Source organism: Prionailurus viverrinus, chromosome A3, assembly GCF_022837055.1.
Source record: "Prionailurus viverrinus isolate Anna chromosome A3, UM_Priviv_1.0, whole genome shotgun sequence".
Taxonomy (NCBI): domain Eukaryota; kingdom Metazoa; phylum Chordata; class Mammalia; order Carnivora; family Felidae; genus Prionailurus; species Prionailurus viverrinus.
This window is the reverse complement of record NC_062563.1, coordinates 1,830,350-1,848,021: the sequence shown is the minus strand read 5'-3', so window position 1 is coordinate 1,848,021 and position 17,672 is coordinate 1,830,350. Positions and strand designations below refer to the sequence as shown.

The 17,672-nt window shown below is 57.0% G+C and overlaps 1 protein-coding gene across 8 annotated transcripts in view; it reads left to right on the top strand.

The window, feature by feature from the left end:
• The window catches only part of SS18L1 (SS18L1 subunit of BAF chromatin remodeling complex), a 30,112-nt gene extending 13,410 nt beyond the window's left edge, over positions 1–16,702 (top strand). For 2 of the 8 annotated variants that reach the window (XM_047853340.1, XM_047853336.1), the window contains 6 exons: positions 756–920; positions 1,252–1,356; positions 2,262–2,351; positions 10,021–10,140; positions 13,180–13,307; positions 13,857–16,702. In XM_047853340.1, the coding sequence (XP_047709296.1) occupies positions 756–920; positions 1,252–1,356; positions 2,262–2,351; positions 10,021–10,140; positions 13,180–13,307; positions 13,857–13,883 (635 nt within the window). In that variant the 3' untranslated portion in view covers positions 13,884–16,702. Of the gene's footprint in view, positions 1–755; positions 921–1,251; positions 1,357–2,261; positions 3,620–3,668; positions 4,428–10,020; positions 10,141–13,179; positions 13,308–13,856 lie in introns of those variants that run through there. The other 6 variants (XM_047853335.1, XM_047853338.1, XM_047853343.1 and 3 more) reach the window with 5 other exon arrangements.
• Positions 16,703–17,672: the final 970 nt, after the last annotated feature.

Below are 17,672 nucleotides of genomic sequence, written 5' to 3'. Positions count from 1 at the left end.
CCCTAGTTTACTTTCACGTCTTGTAATGTCTGGCTTTTTTGGGAGGGAGAGAGCATGAGCAGGGGGAGGGGCGGAGGTGGGGGAGCAGAGCCCGACGCAGGGCTCAAATTCACAAACCGTGAGATCATGACCTGAGCCAGTCAGATGCTCAACCAACTGAGCCACCCAGGCACCTTTTTTTTTTTTTTTTTTTTTTTTTTTATTTGAGAGAGAGAGAGAGAGAGAGAATGAGCAAGCAGGGGAGGGGCAGAGAAAGAGAGAAACCTAAGCAGGCTCCACGCTGTCAGCGCAGAGCCCAACACGGGGCTCGGACCTACAAACGGTGAGATCATGATCCGAGCCGAAATCAACAGTCAGACACTTAACTGAGCCACCCAGGTGCCCCAAGATGAGGATATTCTAGACATATCGAGCCAAGATATATTACTAAAATAGATCTCACCTGTTTGTTTTACTGTCGTGGCATGGCTCACTTCCCGTCCTCCTGGGCAGTGCTGCTCTAGCGGGCTCTGAGCAGGGGCGGCATGACTGGACAGGCCAGAGGGCACAGGCCTGAGCATCCAGGGGCACGGGCATGGCTCCTTCGCAACGAGCCTAGGGGACGAGGGATGACAGGACAGGACTCGTGTTTCTCTGTGCGTGGAGGTGGCCCAGGAGCTGGAGTCAGACAGGGATGCGGCCGGGGTCTGGGGTGAGGGTAAGGACGCCCGCCTGGGGAGCTTCTCGGGGTTATTCGGGTCTGTCGTGTCGCCCAGTGTCCATGATGCACCAGCAGGCGGCCTCGTCCCACTACAACTCGGCGCAGGGCGGGAGCCAGCACTACCAGGGCCAGTCGTCCATTGCCATGATGGGCCAGAGCGGGCAGGGGAGCAGCATGATGGGGCAGCGGCCCCTGGCGCCCTACCGGCCCTCCCAGCAAGGTAATGCCCGCACCGCGTCTTTCTGCCTGGGAAGCTGGGGGGCGTGAGGCTTTAGTTCTTTAGTATTGAGCAAGGATCGTGGATGGTCCGGAGCCTCGTGGGGCTAACGAAATATGGAAGGACAAGGGCCGGTGCCGCTCCTGGAGGTGGACGGGCTCGAGGGGCTGTAGGGGGTTAAGTCAGGCGCAGGGTCCACAGCAGGTGCCGGGGCGGTCAGGTTTGTAAGTGTGGTCCCGGGGACGGGGGGCTGCATGCGGGGGTCCCGACCAGGCCGTCGAGGAGGCTGTCACGTCACGGGAGAACCGTTGCTGAGTTACCGTCCTGCCCCCAGGCTCATCCCAGCAGTACCTGGGCCAGGAGGAGTACTACGGAGGCGAGCAGTACGGACACGGCCAGGCCGCCTCGGAGCCCATGAGCCAGCAGTACTACCCTGACGGTGAGGCCCGCGCCCGCCCCGGCACCGGCCATGGGGTGGCTGCCCACTGCCGTGCTCCGGTCGCCCCCAGCGCAGACCCGTCGCCCCCGGCCTCTGCCAGCAGGGCACCCGGAGTCCCCCTCGCCCGAGTGCCTTTGGGAACGGGGGTGAGGGCACGTCTGGTCTCTGCTGAGAGAAGCTTCCAGTTCAGGCCACAGCCACTCACCTACTTGAGGCTCCTCTCTCCCTTCCCAAACGGCAGCAGGGGGTTGAGGCTGAGATGTGCCGTCCCCTCAGTCAGGGCATGTAATTGTTGTGGAAAGTGGACACGGGAGCCCTTATGAAATGCCTTCTGAAGGCGGCGGTTTGTATCTGCTGCTCGGTTTCTGCGGATTCTTTTCCCTTGGTGACGCCTTTCGGTCACGTTTAAACAGTCTCAGGATCTGTGGAGGTGGTGTGGAAAGCGGTCACCTAGGATCGGTGGGATTTGCAGGGGGAAGGACCCTGGGCACGGAGCATGCGTGGGGTGGGTGGTGGGGAGGCGGCCGAGGCCAGGGCAGGGCGAGCTGTGTCGCCACCACATGATGGTGACAAGGCCTCCTGAGGGCTCACGGTGCCCGGGATGAGGGGCCGCCGGGCCTTGTCACGTGTCGGGCACTGAGTACACGGTCTCCTCTCTGTAAACTGTGACAGACGGACTCCTCACGCTCACCCCCAAGCAGGGTGGCTGCCTGCGTCTCAAGGGAACGGAGGCCAGGAGGTGGCGGGAAGCTGCTTCACAGACTTAACCTGCGGGAAAAAGACGGATCGGGCCTGACTCCGGGCACTCCTGACCCCACGTGTTGCCCGTTCAGTTCACGACTGAACCCCGAGCCCAGGCGGCCTGGACCCCCCACTGACTGTGGTCCATGTGGGTTTTCCCGCAGGACACGGAGACTACGCCTACCAGCAGTCGTACACGGAGCAGAGCTACGACCGGTCCTTCGAGGAGTCCACGCAGCACTACTACGAGGGCGGTAAGCTGCGCGGGGCCCACGCTTCAGTCAGACACGCGCTATGCCGGGTGGCGCCGCACTCTGTGAGGCCAAGGGTACCTGTGGCCGCTGCGGGCGCTGCACTCATGACGCGGGCGGGGTGGTTGGAGTGGCCGCTCTGGAGTTGTGGGGGCACAGACCCTACCATCTGTGCAGGGGGAGCTCAGACGGGCTCCCTTAAGAGTTCCCGACTCAGTCAGGGGGTCCGGGCACCCCGTGTCCCTCCCGAGCCAGGCAGGCAATGCACATGGGGTGCGTGACTTCCTTGGGTTTGGCCTGGGCGTTTCTTGAAACACCTGCTGGCCAGATCAAGTGCAGCTTGGGCTGGGAGCTGTCTGCAGAGGTGGGGTGAGGCGGTGACGTTCTAGAAGCAGACTCTGACAACACAGAGCCAAGTAGCAGCACGCACCCATTTTCCTGCTGTGAATACTCCCACTCACACTGACTTCCAGCCACCAATGTGATGTCACCAAACACAACTAGGAAGAAATTTGCACGTTAACCTCTCAGATGGGACCCCTATAGAGTGAAGGTACCTCGCTGCCCTTGCGAGACCCCCAGGAGAAGAGAAAACCGTGAGGCCACAGGGCACTGGGACATCAGCCCGTTTATAGCCTAGGCTTCCCGGTCAGGACATCAGAAGGGGAGACAGCGTGAGGTTTCGTAGCAGGGCCCCTGGGGAAGGAAACACAGATATAACCATGAAACAGGCAGTTTGCAAGTCCAGGTGTTTACAGTGGCTTTTTAAAAGAATTAAGCTGAAAACACAACAGTATTTATCGCTTGAACCATTTCTGAGCGTAGTTCAGTGACGTTCAGCACATTTACGTTGGGCGGCCGTCCCGACCGTCCGTCCCCGAACTTGTTCATCTTCGGGACTGATTTTCTGCCCCCATCAGACACTGGTTCCCATCTCCTGCCCCCAGCCCCCGGCGCCCACTTTCTGTCTCCGCGTGTGACTGCGTCCATCATGCAGGATCATACAGCACTTGTCCTTCTGTGAGTGGCTCACTTCGGTCAGCATAATGTCCTCAGGGTTCATACGTGTGTTAGCAGCTATCGGAGCGTTCTTCCTTTTAAAGGCAGAATCGTTTTCTAGTGTGTGGGCACAGCATCTTGTTCGTCCATTTCACGGTCGATGTTTTAAAATTTTTTTACATCTATTTTTGAGAGAGGGGAGGAGAGAAAGACACGACATGAGTGGGGGAGGGGCGGAGAGTGAGGGAGACACAGAATCCCAAGCGGGCTCCAGGCTCTGAGCTGTCAGCCCAGAGCCCGACGCGGGACTCGAACCCACAGACGGTGAGATCGTGACCTGGGCCGAAATCAGCCACTTAACCGACTGACACCCCCCCCCCAGGCGCCCCGATCGATGGACACTTTTGAGTTGTCTCTGTCTCTCAGCTGTCGTGAATAACGCTGCTGTGAACGTCAGCGTGCAGATGTCTCTTCGAGTCCCTGCTTTCGTTTCCTTTGCATTTATACCCAGAAGTAGAATTAGGGGTGGTCCGGTAATTCTGCGTTTAATTTTTTGAAGAACTGCATTCTATCTTCTGTGGCGCGATCTTGTTTCTTAGTTACGGCGGTAGGAGATTATAGGACATGTGGAGAATACGGGAGAATCGCCCAGTTGGAAGGACTTCCCCACAGCGATTCCCCCGTCCCCACGTTTGGGTGTTGCTTGCGAACACGGCTCAGACCCAGCCTTCTTGTCCTGGCGAGTCTGGCTCCCCAGGCCCCGTGATGGCCCGTGCCTGTGCATCACACAGCCAGGCAGGTCCTCACCCCTACCCCGGCAGGTGCCCCACCTGTTCCCAAAGCAGGTGCCGTGACCTGGCCATCACCCCTGGCTGGATCTGAAACCTGATGATGGGTGTAGAACAAGAGAACAAAACATCCCAACCACCTTGAAGTAAAATTATTTATGGACAACTTCATGTTCCCCGTTGTTTTTATGAACCAGTCAAGTGATTGAGTGTTGGCCGTTGATGGGGAAAGGGTGACGCTTTTTTAAAAAAAAATTTGCTTTAATGTTTGTTTATTTTTGAGAGAGAGAGAATGGGGGAGGGGCCGAGAGAGTGGGGGGAGACAGGATCCAAAGCAGGCTCTGCGCTGACAGCAGCGGACCTGACGCAGGGCTCGAACTCACCAACCTGAGCCGAGAGCAGCTCACCAACCTGAGCCGCACGCTTAGCTGGCTGAGCCACGAAGGCGCCCTGCGGGCAACACCTTTATCCTGTCTCCTCACCACGACTCAGGTGGTTCCTGTGTCGCGCTTGGTCGTGCCTTCCGTTACGACCACAGTAAACTCGCCACCCGAGACCACCGAGGCGGTCCCCTCATCCACTCGGTCGCCCCAAGTGCTGTTCTGCAGCGGAAGCTCAGGTGCTTCTCTTCGCTTCCAGTTGAAGGCGGGTGTGAGTGAGCGTTCTCGGGGCGCACCACATGCCCCTCACCTTGGACGTTTCCAAGACGCACGCTGGCCCAGCGACAGCTCTGCGGGCTCCTGACCGTGGCGGCCGGCCCGTGTCACTGTCACTGGCACGGGTATGGGAGGGTGGAGGGATCGCGGGCTGACGGGGGAAGAGATGGGCCCACACCGGGCAGTCGCGCCCACGCAGCCTCGCCGGGAGGCGCTTGGACAGGGTGCTGGAGGGGGAGCCCCTCGCAGCGGGAGACCCGCAGACAGGCCGCGGCCAGAGGCCACACTGCAGACGGGGGTCCCGAGGAGAGGGTTCCTGTGCCCTGCAGCACGGCTCCGGGCCGGGGGCCGACAGCTGTGGAGCACTGACCTGCCTCCAGGTAGCAGCTGCTGGTGACACTTCACAGGGTACACCAGCTGGTGGCCTCTACGCGGCTAAAACTCTGCGTGTTTGGGCCATTATAGAAACAACTCAATGCGTAAAAAGTCGAGTTTGGCGCACTCAGGTGTCTGCGCCGCTGGGTCTCCGCCTGCCGGGAAGAGGTGAGCTCCCGGGGCCACCTGGGTTTCATCCCTGCACGCGCTCCTCCGCCAGCACTGGGGCCTGTCCGCAGAGGCCGCAGCCGTGGACCCTCCGTCCGCCTCCCGGGACGCCGGCGCTCGGCCCTCTCCGCTGGGAGGGCCCTCTGCTCACTGCCAGCTCTGCAGCGTCCCGGTGAGAGTCCTCAGGAAAGAACCTTCCGGGAGAGACGACTGCTCCAAAGACAAGTTCAGGACGTGCCGCTCAGCCTTTGGAACTTCGAAGCGCGCGTTTTTAAACCCTCACGTTTGGCTCACGCGTTCTCGCCTCCCACGATCCGCGGGACGTTTGCTAAAACGGTCACTTTTTTTAAGGCAGGTGTGGCCGACGGAATGGTTTCCTCCTGAATCTGGAAGCGTTTCGTTCCGTCTCGTTAACTGGACCTCGACCCGGCACTACCCGTACTTGTGTTACAGGGCCCAGGTCACCCCACGGTGGGTGGCAGTGCCGGGTGTGGTGTGAGAGGCAGGCGGTGTTCTGCTCTGAGGAGACTGGATGTGCGTGAGTGGCCCGTGGCCCCGTGCAGGCCGAGGGCACCGAGTGGAAGCAACGAGGGGGTAGGTTGAAGCCAAAATTAGGAGTCTTCCAGTCATTACATTATTCCACAGTGTGATGGGGAGCCTTGTGGGGCGCGGCGGCTGGTCCTGGGGTTCACAGGAGGTGGCACGGGACAGGAGCCCCGGGTGGTCCCGTACAATGAGAGGGCGCTAACGTGCAGAGGGCTGGTTCCAGGCCAAGCGGGATGAGGGGATGTGGGGCCGGCCGAGCCAGGTGGACACAGCGCCATCAGGGCCCCCGCCGAGCAGTCCACGGAAGCCTTGAAGTCCTGCTGCACCCTGTCACTGAGATCTGCAGTGGCGGAGAGCAGACAGAGCCAGGGTCTGTGGCCCTGTGACCGGTCCATGTGTCTGTTAAAGGAAGCAAAGCCTCTGTGGCTGCCGTGGTGGAAAATCCGGGTGGTGCCGGGTGCTGAGGACCAGGGTGTCTGGGGTGCCGCCTTCTGCGGAACACGGTACGTGTTTGCACATGCACACACACCCCACGGACAAACTCTGGAAAGACGGTCAGGACACCGATGGAAGTGGCTGCGAGGGGACCGGGTGGCGACCGGGCAGGCTGCGGGTGGCCTTTTTCCCTGAACTTCTTGAAGGTGGGCTGGCTTCGTGTTCACATTTGTGGATCTCGCGAACGTATCTGCCTGTGCGGAAGGTAAATTTACAGATATTAGACGTTACTGACTATCTCCGAAGATCAAAGCAGCCCAACCCTGTGGCTGTCCAGACCCATCGCACCCCTGGTCCCATGGTCACGGCGCTGTTATCCTGGGTGTCCTCAGGGTCTTGCCCCAAGGAGACCCGGAGTGGCCCATGCGTGTCCCCGAGGCACACCCTCGCTCCCTGGTTTTTGTTGTTGTTTTTAATGTTTATTTATTTTTGAGACAGCATGAATAGGGGAGGGTCAGAGAGAGGGAGACACAGAATCAGAAGCAGGCTCCGGGCTCCGAGCTGTCAGCACAGAGCCTGACGTGGGGCTCGAACTCAGGGACTGCGAGATCATGACCTGAGCCGAGGTCGGACGCTTAACCAACTGAGCCACCTAGCCGACTGCGTCACTGAGCTGATGGGTCACTGGTTCCTGGTGGTAGTTTTGTGTCCACGACGCTCAGCCAGGCCCCTTTCCTACTGGGCTTGACTCCGGTGGAGGGAAGGTTTTCCGGGCGTGGGAGGGCGGATGTGTGCTTCCCAGAGGCGTCCCTGCTAACGTTTGTGGCGCACCTACTGGGTGCCAGGCCGCAGCCGGATAGCCTGTGAGTGAGCTCCTCCGTTACCATCCAGTAAGAAGGGGCTGTGAGGCTGAGGTACGCAGACTGAGCAAAAACTTCAAGCCCTGAGGAGGACCCGCCGTGTCTCAGATGTGCTTCCAGGGTGAGTGAGGTGAGGTGTGGAGCCCGCCACGTCCCGCCCCACGTCCTGCCCTGCATCTGCCCCGTGGCTGCCCACCCGTGGCTGTCCAGCCTGCCGGCCTCGGGGAACGAGCTGTCAGAGCAGATGCGGTGGGTTTGCAGGGACCCTGTAGGCGGGACTCGCCCTGGGGTTGGAGCACGCTGCTTTGGTGGCTGCTGTTGACGTCCCCGCGGACAGTTTTACACCCTCGCGGGGTGAATTGGCTCTCGGGAAAGCTGCTGCTTAGAAAAATACGCCACCAGGATCTGGTTTTTAAATACTCGTATTTTACGGCTCCTAGAAAAGGAAAACTTACTTTTCATTGGGAAAATAAAGCAGAAAAAAGGATTTGACAAATACGGGTTTTCATAATCTGGCCTCTATTTTCTTCTTTCTGGGACATGTTTTGTTTATAAAGAAAAGGAACAGGCAACTACAGTAGTCCCTCCCTCCCCCCACCCACAGTCTCCCTGCCGTCTCAGTGACGGGGCCCCTCGAGGGAAGCAGAGGATCCCCTCCCTGACGCTCGGTCTGTTTCATCGTTACCGTTAATCTCCCATTGTGCCGAGTTCATAAACCGCACTTGGGGTGTGTGTCGAGGAAAACGCTTGGGGTGTGTAGAGCTTGGCGCCCCCACGCCTTCGGGCATCCATGGGGGTCTTGGAGCGGGGTCCCCACGGGTAGGTGGGGGCTGCCACATCCTCTCCGGGCCAGCCATTCGTCTGCTGGCAGGTGTCGCTGGCGAGTGAGGGCCGGGGTCTCCTGAGCCCCCGCTGCAGACTCAGGACCGAACGCACTACGAAGGCTGCACGCTGTGCGTGGTTTTGAAGAGCGAAGCCCTAACTCAAAAGAACACGACAGAACCACGCTTATGCTGGTCTTTTTATAAAAGCGTCCGGAGACCCGTGAATGGAATTTCGTCTCCAGCCTGAACCTGAACGGGCAGCTCTGGAGACCCTGCGGCGGGAAGGCTCTAGGAAGATCTAACTCTCGGCCCACGTCCGGCGAGGCGCTCACTGGGACCCTCACTTTTCTCACTGCAAGCTTCCTTCTGCAACGAGGCTTTTAGCGTGGACACTGCCTGGTGAGATCTTGAAAATGAGAGTTAAGGCATTTTCCCTGAAAAACAGAAAAAGTGAATCTGAAATAGTGCTTGGACTTTACCAACGTGAAGATAAAAACATACAGGCCGGCTCGGTCGGGGGAGCGTGCAGCTCATGATCTCGGGGCTGTGACTTCGAGCCCCACGTCGGGCGTAGATTACTTAAATAAATAAACGTTTAAAAATATATAGGTATATTGGGGTGCCTGGGTGGCTCAGTCGGTTGAGGATCCGAGTCCAGCTCAGCTCATGATCTCGTGGTCCGTGAGTGCGAGCCCCACGTCGGGCTCTGTGCTGACAGTTCGGAGCCTGGAGCCTGTTTCAGATTCTGTTTCCCTCTCTCTCTGACCCTCCCCTGTTCACGCTCTCTCTCTGTCTCAAGAATAAATAAAAAAGCGTTAAAAAAATATACATATATACAGGTATATATTGGCTTAAAAAAAATGCTCCGTGGCACTGATTTCCTAACGTCAAAGGAAAAACCCGATGTGGATCTGAGCCAGCACCGCGGACGTGCGCCTCCACGCTGAAGGTGTCCGGAAACATCAGGGCTCCTTCCGAGCCGCGTGGAGACACAGCCTTAGAGCTGCCGCTCACCTCAGCGTCTCCCATCAGCCACAGGACCGACCGTCTCTGAATCTCCCTTCTCTGCGCCCCGTGTGTGAAATGGGGGTGTGGTGGTGTCCCCCTCCCAGTGTCACAGGAAGCACGTGGGGTAGTCCGTGTAGCCTGCTTGGGACCCACTCTGGCCCGCGGCCCCGTCCCACACACCTTACCGGTGAGAAGAGACAGCAAGGGAGGGGGACGTGTGTAGAACATTCCGAAGGCTCACAGACCGGTACTGATTCTCCGCCCAAGACCGTTAGAGTTTCTCCGTTTCCTCCCCGCTGGCCGCCATGTGGCTGCATCGGCAGCGGTGCGTTCAGTTGCCTGTGCGAGTCCTCGTGCTTTGTCCTTCCCACGACCGGCACCACAGCTGAGCGGCTGCCGGGATGGACTGTCCCGACTCGCCGCCTCTGGCTGTCGTGGTGGCCCAGGGCCGCCGTGACCAGGTGCTGCCGAAACTCGGGCCAGGGGTCCGAGAGCCGATGCGGGGTGTGTCCCCGGCCTCCGTCCCCGCTTGCGGTGGCTCCGGCCGTCCTGGGTGTCCTCGCTTGTAGGCATGTCACTCCACGCTGCTGTCAGCATGTGGCTCTCCCTGCGTCTGTGTCCACACTCCCTCTTACGACAGCACCCGTCATTGGATTAGGGCTCATTCTAGTCCAGCCAGCCTGCCCCTCACTGATCACATCTGCAGAGACCCTAATTCCAGATAAGACCACGTGCACAGGTGTGTGGGTAAGGACTCCAGCGTACCTTTCGAGGGGACACGGTTCAACCCAAAACACTTGCATTAACCTTCGCTTTCGGTTCACTTTCGTTTTGGGTGTTTATTCGTAATCTTCTAAAACAAGAAGAGAAAATGTCGTAAAAGATTTGTGGGAAAGAGAAGATTCCGAGGTAGTCGAGGTGGCCCAGGGGTTTCCGAGGCGTCCACGTCCTGAGTGGCGGGAAGGGCTGCCTTTGTCCCTGGGAATGACCCGCGTGTCTCCTTCCCCCCACAGGGAACTCGCAGTACAGCCAGCAGCAGGCGGGGTACCAGCAGGGCACAGCCCAGCAGCAGGCCGGGTACCAGCAGCAGTACCCCAACCAGCAGAGCTATCCCGGGCAGCAGCCGGGCTACGGTAAGGGGGTCGGGGGGAGGGCACGCCTTCCCACCCGGGCCCCACACGTGGTAACGCTGCTGTTCGTTCAGTGACACTTAGTACACTCATTCGGGAATAGTTTTATCTATGTTTTAATGTTTTATTTATTTCTGAGAGAGAGAGCGCAAGCAGGGGAGGGGCAGAGAACGAGGGGAACGTGGGATCCAAAGCAGGCTCCACGCTGTCAGCAGAGAGCCCAATGTGGGGCTCGAACCCATGATCCGTGAGATCACGACCTGAGCCGAAGGCTGATGCCCAACCGGCTGAGCCTCCCGGGCGCCCCCATTTTGGAATAGTTTTAGATTTCCAGCGGGGCTGTGTGGCTAGTGCACAGAGTTCCTCTCTTGTTCACCTCGTCCGAGCACAGCGTGATCGTCATGACTAAGAAACTCCGCTGGCACGTGCTGTGGACGGAACTCCCGGCTTATCCAGATCTCACGGGGTTTCCCCCAGTATCCTATTCTGTCCCGGGACCCCTCTGGGGTCCCACAGGACATTGAGTCTCACAGCTCCTTAGGCTGGGACAGAGTCTCAGAAATCCCGGTCTTTCTGGACCTTGACAGTCGTGAGGGAGACTGGACGGGTGCTTTGTTGGACAGCCTTGGTCGGCTTTGTCTGAGCTTTTTCTCAGGATGACCGTGGGCTGTGGGATTCGGAAAGCTCGCAGGGGCGAAAGACCCTTCTCATCCCACATCAACGTGATGTGCCTCTGATGCTGGGTGTGGTCGCTTGGTTAGAGGCATCCACCCGGTGCCCCCGCCATGGAGCTGTCCCATCTTCCTCTCCTTCCCCCAATCATTGGAAGCAAGCCCCTGAGTCCAGCCCATACTCAAGGGGGGGATTGTCTACCGTAGACTGTTTGGAGTTCCTCTATAAGGCGCACTCCACTTTTAATCATTTATTAGTATGTATCTGTGGATATTAGTTTTATACGCTGGGTTGTATTCCAGTACTTCTCTGTTTTGTTCAGCATGTCCAGTTTGCCTCGTGGGAGCTCTTCCAGTCCCTTTGACATGTGCCCGTCCTTTTGTTTCTGAGCATTTCCTTATTCTCTGGGACCGTGATGCTCTCCCTGCACTAGCCCTAGACGTAGCCAGGTCTCACAGGAGCTCTGGTTCCCTGACGAGAGAACGTTGTTAGGGACTGAGAGCCAGGGGCACGTGGGCATCTTCTGAGCCTCTCCACGTGTGGGTCAGTCCCGCAGCAGCTCCCGGAGGGGCTCGCCCGTTCGTCAGCTTTTGCTCGCCCCACGAGCGTTCCCCAGACGGCGAAGGGGCCCGGGTGGGGCGCTCTGCCTTGGAGCCCGCCGGCAAGCATTGGCCTCCAGGCCCGTCGGACAGAAACGTGGGCTTTTTGAGCTGCAGCAGCCACAAAGGGGAGACACCCCGTCCACTGGAGGTCAGCGGAATCTCCCCGAGGTCAGGCCGTCCGGCACAGCAGAGCGTCCTGCCGGGAGCATAGCCCGCCCATCTGCCCAGCCCTCTATGGGCCTCGGCCCCTGAGGCAGGTACACCTGAAACAGGGCAGGCCTGGCCTCTTGCCTGCGGGTCATGTCTGCCAAGAGCCCGAGGCCGCACAACTCTCTCCCAGGGTCCCCGCCTGCTCCCAAGGCACATCTGGGCCACCCTCCCCAGAGCCCAGGTGCTGCTGTCACACAGGAGGACCGCTGCCTGACATGGCCACCACGTGATGGCCTGGCAAACCATCAGTATTTAAATTTTTTTTTTTTTCAACGTTTATTTATTTTTGGGACAGAGAGAGACAGAGCATGAACGGGGGAGGGGCAGAGAGGGAGGGAGACACAGACGCTTAACCGACTGCGCCACCCAGGCGCCCCGTAACCATCAGTATTTAAAATACACCACGAGGGGCACCTGGGTGGCTGCGTTGGTTGGACGTTCGACTTCGGCTTAGGTCATGATCTCGCAGTTCGTGAGTTCGAGCCCCGTGTCGGGCTCTGTGCTGACAGCTCGGAGCCTGGAGCCTGCTTCAGATCCTGTGTCTCCTTGTCTCTCTGGCCCTCCCCTGCTCACGCTCTGTCTCTCTCAAAAGTAAACATGTAAATAAATAAATACATACAATGAGATAAAATACAGTGAAAGCCGGCCTCGCCACCTGAATGAGTGGGTGATTATCTCCTTAAGAGTGAGTCTGCGAGTCTTTATAAAACCTCCATCTGTCTGTACCGAAATGTCTTCGTTTACTGTAGTCAGGAGCCCCCACTCGCTCATCCAGCCAGAGCTGGGCCCCGTCCCCTCCATAAACCGTGTGCCTCCCTGAGGGAACCCGTCCAGGCCGCGGGACTCGGCCTTCGCTGCACCTCAGGATCACCTGCCAGGCGGGGCCCTTGCGTGAGGTGTCTTCCTGAGCTCACAGGTGACCGTGGCACACAGTGAGGAAGGTAAGCCCCAGTTCAAGATTTTTGTTCAACCTTTTATAGCCACGACTGACTAAATAACAATTTTTTGAAAAATTATTTGGCCTTAAAATCTATTTTTTTGTTAAGGGTTTATCTTTGAGAGAGAGAGCACACGCGAGTGGGGAGAGGGCAGAGACAGAAGATCCAAAGCGGGCTCCCTGCTGAAAGCACAGAGCCTGACTCAGGGTTCAAACTCACGAACTGAGAGATCGTGACCCGAGCCGAAGTTGGCGCTTAACGGACTGAGCCACCCAGGTGCCCCCTTGGCCTTTATCGGTTCTTTCCAAAGCTTTTGCCTTAGTTTCCACGGGAACGCCTACCTCCTTCCTCTCGCACGCGAGTCTTCAACAGCTGCCGTGGTGCTTAACTCATGGGTTTGTGGCGACCACCCTGGCGGACACGCTGCTGCCGGGAAGCCGGTGCAGGTGTGCCGGGGAGCGGCCCGCTAGCCCCGGCCGGGGGGCCGCGCAGGAGCCGACGGCAGCCTTGCTCGAGCACTCGGCTGAGCTTCCACCGCTGAATCCAGCGGTGTGGCACACTTCCGGAGGGCTGGGGAGGGCGTTGGGTCGTTCTCATGGCTCGGGTGTGTGTCCTCACAGGGCCTGCCCAGGGAGCCGCCTCGCAGTACTCCGGGTACCAGCAAGGACAAGGCCAGCAGTACGGAAGCTACAGGGCATCTCAGACGGGCCCGTCCGCCCAGCAGCAGCGGCCTTATGGCTATGAGCAGGCAAGATTTGGGGATGCCTTCAGACGCGCAGATCCGTCGTGTCTGTGGAAACGTGACAAAGGTTTCTCTTATGGTCGTGAGGAATAAGGAGAGGAAGGAATTGGCTGCCAGGGTCTCTTCCAGAATGTGAATTCTCTGGTCTGCTAAGGCTTTTGCGAATTACTGTACGCATAGCATACCCTCACTTGGTCAGACACGGCTGGCCGAGTGGCTCTGCGTCTGGGTCCCAGCCCAAGTTTGCAGCTAGCCCTGCTGCTGACCAGTCACCTGTGGGAGCTTGGCCCCTTGGGGGGGGGGGGTCTTACTGGGGGGCAGCTGGTAAGGGTGAGCCTCGCTGACCCTCTGATCTAAATCATTGGCCGCAGGCTTGGATGGACGGCCTTCAGAAAGCCAGCGATCGTGTTGCCCACCCGAGATCTAGGCAGAGCTGTTTGCTTGCCTGCTTCCCATCCCTGCTTCCGTCCCTAGTCCTGGGTGTGGGCTGCGGGGCGCGGGGTGGGAGGTCTGTCTCAACTACGGAAGTGTAACACGTGTCTCGGTCTCTTACAGGGCCAGTATGGAAATTACCAGCAGTAAGGGACAAGCGTTCTTGGTAGAGCCTTGTGGTGGCATGTCCCCTGGGGATGGTTGGGCCGGTGGCAGTTCTGGTGAACTCTGACCTCTTGACTGCCCCTCCGCCCCACGCAGCGTCTGCATGTGAAGCGTGCACATTTCATCTGGGTACGATGCCAAGGGTGCACCGCTGGCGAGAGACGGCGCTTTGATGGTGTGACATATTCGGTGCTGTGTATAGTATTGTACGTCCATACGATGGGGAGGTTGTCTCTTTTGTCCCCCTCCCCCTTGATGTTTCTAGCTAGCTTTAGGGGTCCTGTTGTCACCAGAGTATTCTGTGCCCAGCGATGGGACACATCTACCAGATGCCATAGTCCATGTGTTCACATAAGCAGGCCTCGGGTCTGCTCCTCCTCACGCAGTTGTCGTAATGTGGGTTGTAAACTTGTCTTTCACTGGCCGCACCGCAGCCGGACACGCGCGCACAGCCCCTGAGTGGCAGCCTCTCCCTGTGCCTCGATGGCGGGGGAGGGCATCTTCCGCGTTTTGGGCCAGTTTCTGGTACACGGCGAAAGTATAAACATGCTTCGTTTGGGGAGGCTGCGAAATGCCCTTTCCAGGCTCGTGCGCTCCCTGTGTCTCTCGCCAATTGTGTTTATCCAAAATGTTTTATGTTTTTGTATGAAGAGTAAAGAGGGATCAACGAGTATATTCCAGATAAACGTACGATTAGCCTGACCCAGGGAAGGAAAGGGGGTAGTTCTTTAAAATGACTGGCCTTGGCCCTTATTTATCTGACGGTCAGTTCTGGGATTTGGATATTTGATATTGCCCTATTCTGAATTGAGAATTTGAAATATTTATACCAAAATTTCCAAACGGTTGGCAAGTCTTTTCTTTTATATTCTTTTCTTCCAGGACCTGCTTATCCAGGTCTCTAAGCAAGTGTTCCTTTTCTTTTAGAGAGATCTGAAATTCACACCTTATTTTCAAAAAGAACCCCACAAATTTGACTGTGTTCTTCCCAAGGAAAAGGATTTATGTAGGGAAATTTGAGTAAATTTTACATTCCTAGAACATCAAATCCCATTTAAGTTCTCCAGCATTATACACAGCTCACTTGGAAAAGCATAGTAAAAGGAAACCGTCTGGTTCACTAATTAGTAATACAGACATTCTGTCAGCTTTTACCTGGATAATAGTATCCATGTGAGTACTTTAAAAACGTATTTGGATAAATGCTGACATACTTCCAAGAACAACCAAGAAGATTCAAGGAAATATCCAGTTCTTCACATACCAGGTCTACTGAAGATGGTGTTTTTAAATTGATAAGTTTCGCGTTTGAAAAGTCTACAATAGTCCTTCATCCGGAGGTGTCGAATGGCTTACAGTCTACAGGCATTTGGTGCTGTTTTTGTCCTGTTTTCTTTTGTTTCGTTGCTTGAATGAATCGTGACAGTCCACACTGGGAAACACGGAGGCAATTACTGCTCCCGTTTTGCAGATGAGGAACTGAGGTGCAGGTTAAAGATTGCCCCAGAGGAGTACCAGTCCTGCTCTAGCATATTCTCCCCTCTTCTGTGGGGACAGAATCACACGTACATTGGGATAGGAGTGTCTATTTTATAGGCATATGGGTTTTAAAAACTCTTAACGCTGGTAAGGGCTTAAAGATACGTACTCTATTAAACTACTGGAAGAGAGTTCTTAGTTGCTAAATGACACAGACATTAGTAATTTCATTTAGGCAGGTGTCTCCCTCGATTTTGTCCTGTTCTCTCCTGACAGTTTTCATAGAACTAATTTGCAAACTCCATCGGGAACTAAAATTTCCCACTGAAAACGTTACACATTTTAGATAACTGTGAAAGTGGTTTCATTTTTCTTCCTTGCCAATCTGCGAATATGCCTTTTATGTGTGTGTGTTTTTTTAAGTGCTGTATTAATACTTTTTGAAAGGAAAGGACACTTACACTTATCCCAGAACTTCAATCTGAAATGTCTTACATTAAGAATTTCTTGAATGTTGTGTATATATTTTAAAAAGCACTTTGTGAAATAGTTTGTACATTTATTTCCTAATTTATACATGATTTGGGGTATTAATATATTTAATGATTAATAATGGAATGTTTATTTAATGTCTCGTCCGTTTTTATGTGCTGTTGTGGGGAAGAGGTGGTGCCAGCAGTTCTGTTTTATTAAACCTATTACATCTTCTCTTCTGTAACATGTTTGCAAAGCTTAGGCTAAAGTGAGTTGTTCGTGCAGTGTGGTCGATGGTGCTTTGTTTTTTATGACTCCTTCCACAGAAGGCCAGTGACGATGCAAAGGACGCTTGGAACGTGATGCTCATTCTTCCTCCCAATTGTCCCCGAGCCACAGCAGGTCTCGGACCTGAGAGACGCCCGCAGCGTCCAGAAGTGCACGCGAACACGGCGGCACGCAGAACCTCACCCCCGTTAGAGTTTGCCGTGCAGCCACTGGCTAGTGGGGACCTGGGCTGCTGGAAGGTTCCGGGGGTGGGGGTGGGGGGGCAGCCTCAGGACCGCTGGGCCGCGAGGGCCCAAGCCTCAGGGCCGCCGGTGTTTGCGGGAACAGGTGGTCTGAGTGCGGGCGTCTGTTCAGAGCCGCACAGGAGGAAGATGCTTCTGTTCCCCTTTCGATTTGTTGCGCTGTTACTTCATTTCTAGTAACGGAACAGGTCAAATTCGTCTTCTTTGTGAGCACGGTACATTTTCTGAAAAACATCCTATCGGTTCAGTTTTTTCCAGTCGGGAGTTTGGCGCGTATAAATTGCTTATGATTTGGTGTAATGTATGAATAAACTGGTTCTTCAAAACCACCCTGACAGGGCAGTTTCTCTCTGTGTTGGGACCCAGCGGACCAGCACCTGGCCATGGGGGAGGGGCGGTGGGTAACTGCCGGGGGAGGCGGGTGTCTGTCTGACAGGGGAGACAGGCGTCTGACCCGGCTAGCTGGTGTCTGATGAGGGAGGCAAGTGTCTGTCCGGCAGGAGCGGCGCAAGGCCGTTGGGGGCGGCAGGTGTCTGACAGGGGCAGCGGGTGTCTGAGGGGGGAGGCTGGTGTCTGTTGGGGGGGGGGGTGGATCTCTGATGCAGACTGCTGACGTCAGTTGGACGGGGCGATGGTGTCTGATGGGCAGCCAGTGTCTGAAGAGGGAGGCAGGCAGATGTCTGACCGGGGAAGCCAGTGCCTGATAGAGGCAGCGGGTGTCTGATGGGGGAGGCAGGTCTCTGATGCAGACAGCCATCAGTTGGACGGGGCGGCAGTGTCTGAAGAGGGAGGCAGATGTCTGACAGGGGAAGCCAGTGCCTGGCGGGGGAGGCCGGTGTCTGACAGGAGTGCCAGGTGTCCCGGGGGGGTGGGGGGGATGTTGCGGGAGGCAGATGTCTGACGGGGGGGCGGCTGGTGTCTGAGGAGGGAGGTGGGTGGCTGAGCGGGGCAACAGGTCTCTGATGGGGGTGGTCGGTGCCTGACGGGGGGGGGGGGTTCTGATGGGGGCAGCCGGTGCCTCGCGGGGGAGGCCGGTGTCTGACAGGGGCACCGGGTGTCTGATGGGGGAGAACAGGGGTCTGACGGGGGAGGCAGGGGTCTAACAGGAGCGGCCCGTGGCTGTCGGGGGAGGCAGGTGTCTGACGGGGGAGACGGGTCTCTCTGATGGGGGTGGCCGGCGTCTGAAGGCGGAGGCAGACGTCTGCATGACGGGGGAAACAGATGTCTGTCCGAAGGGGGCAGCCGGTGCCTGACGGAGGAGGCGGGTCTCTGATGGGGATGACCCGCGTCA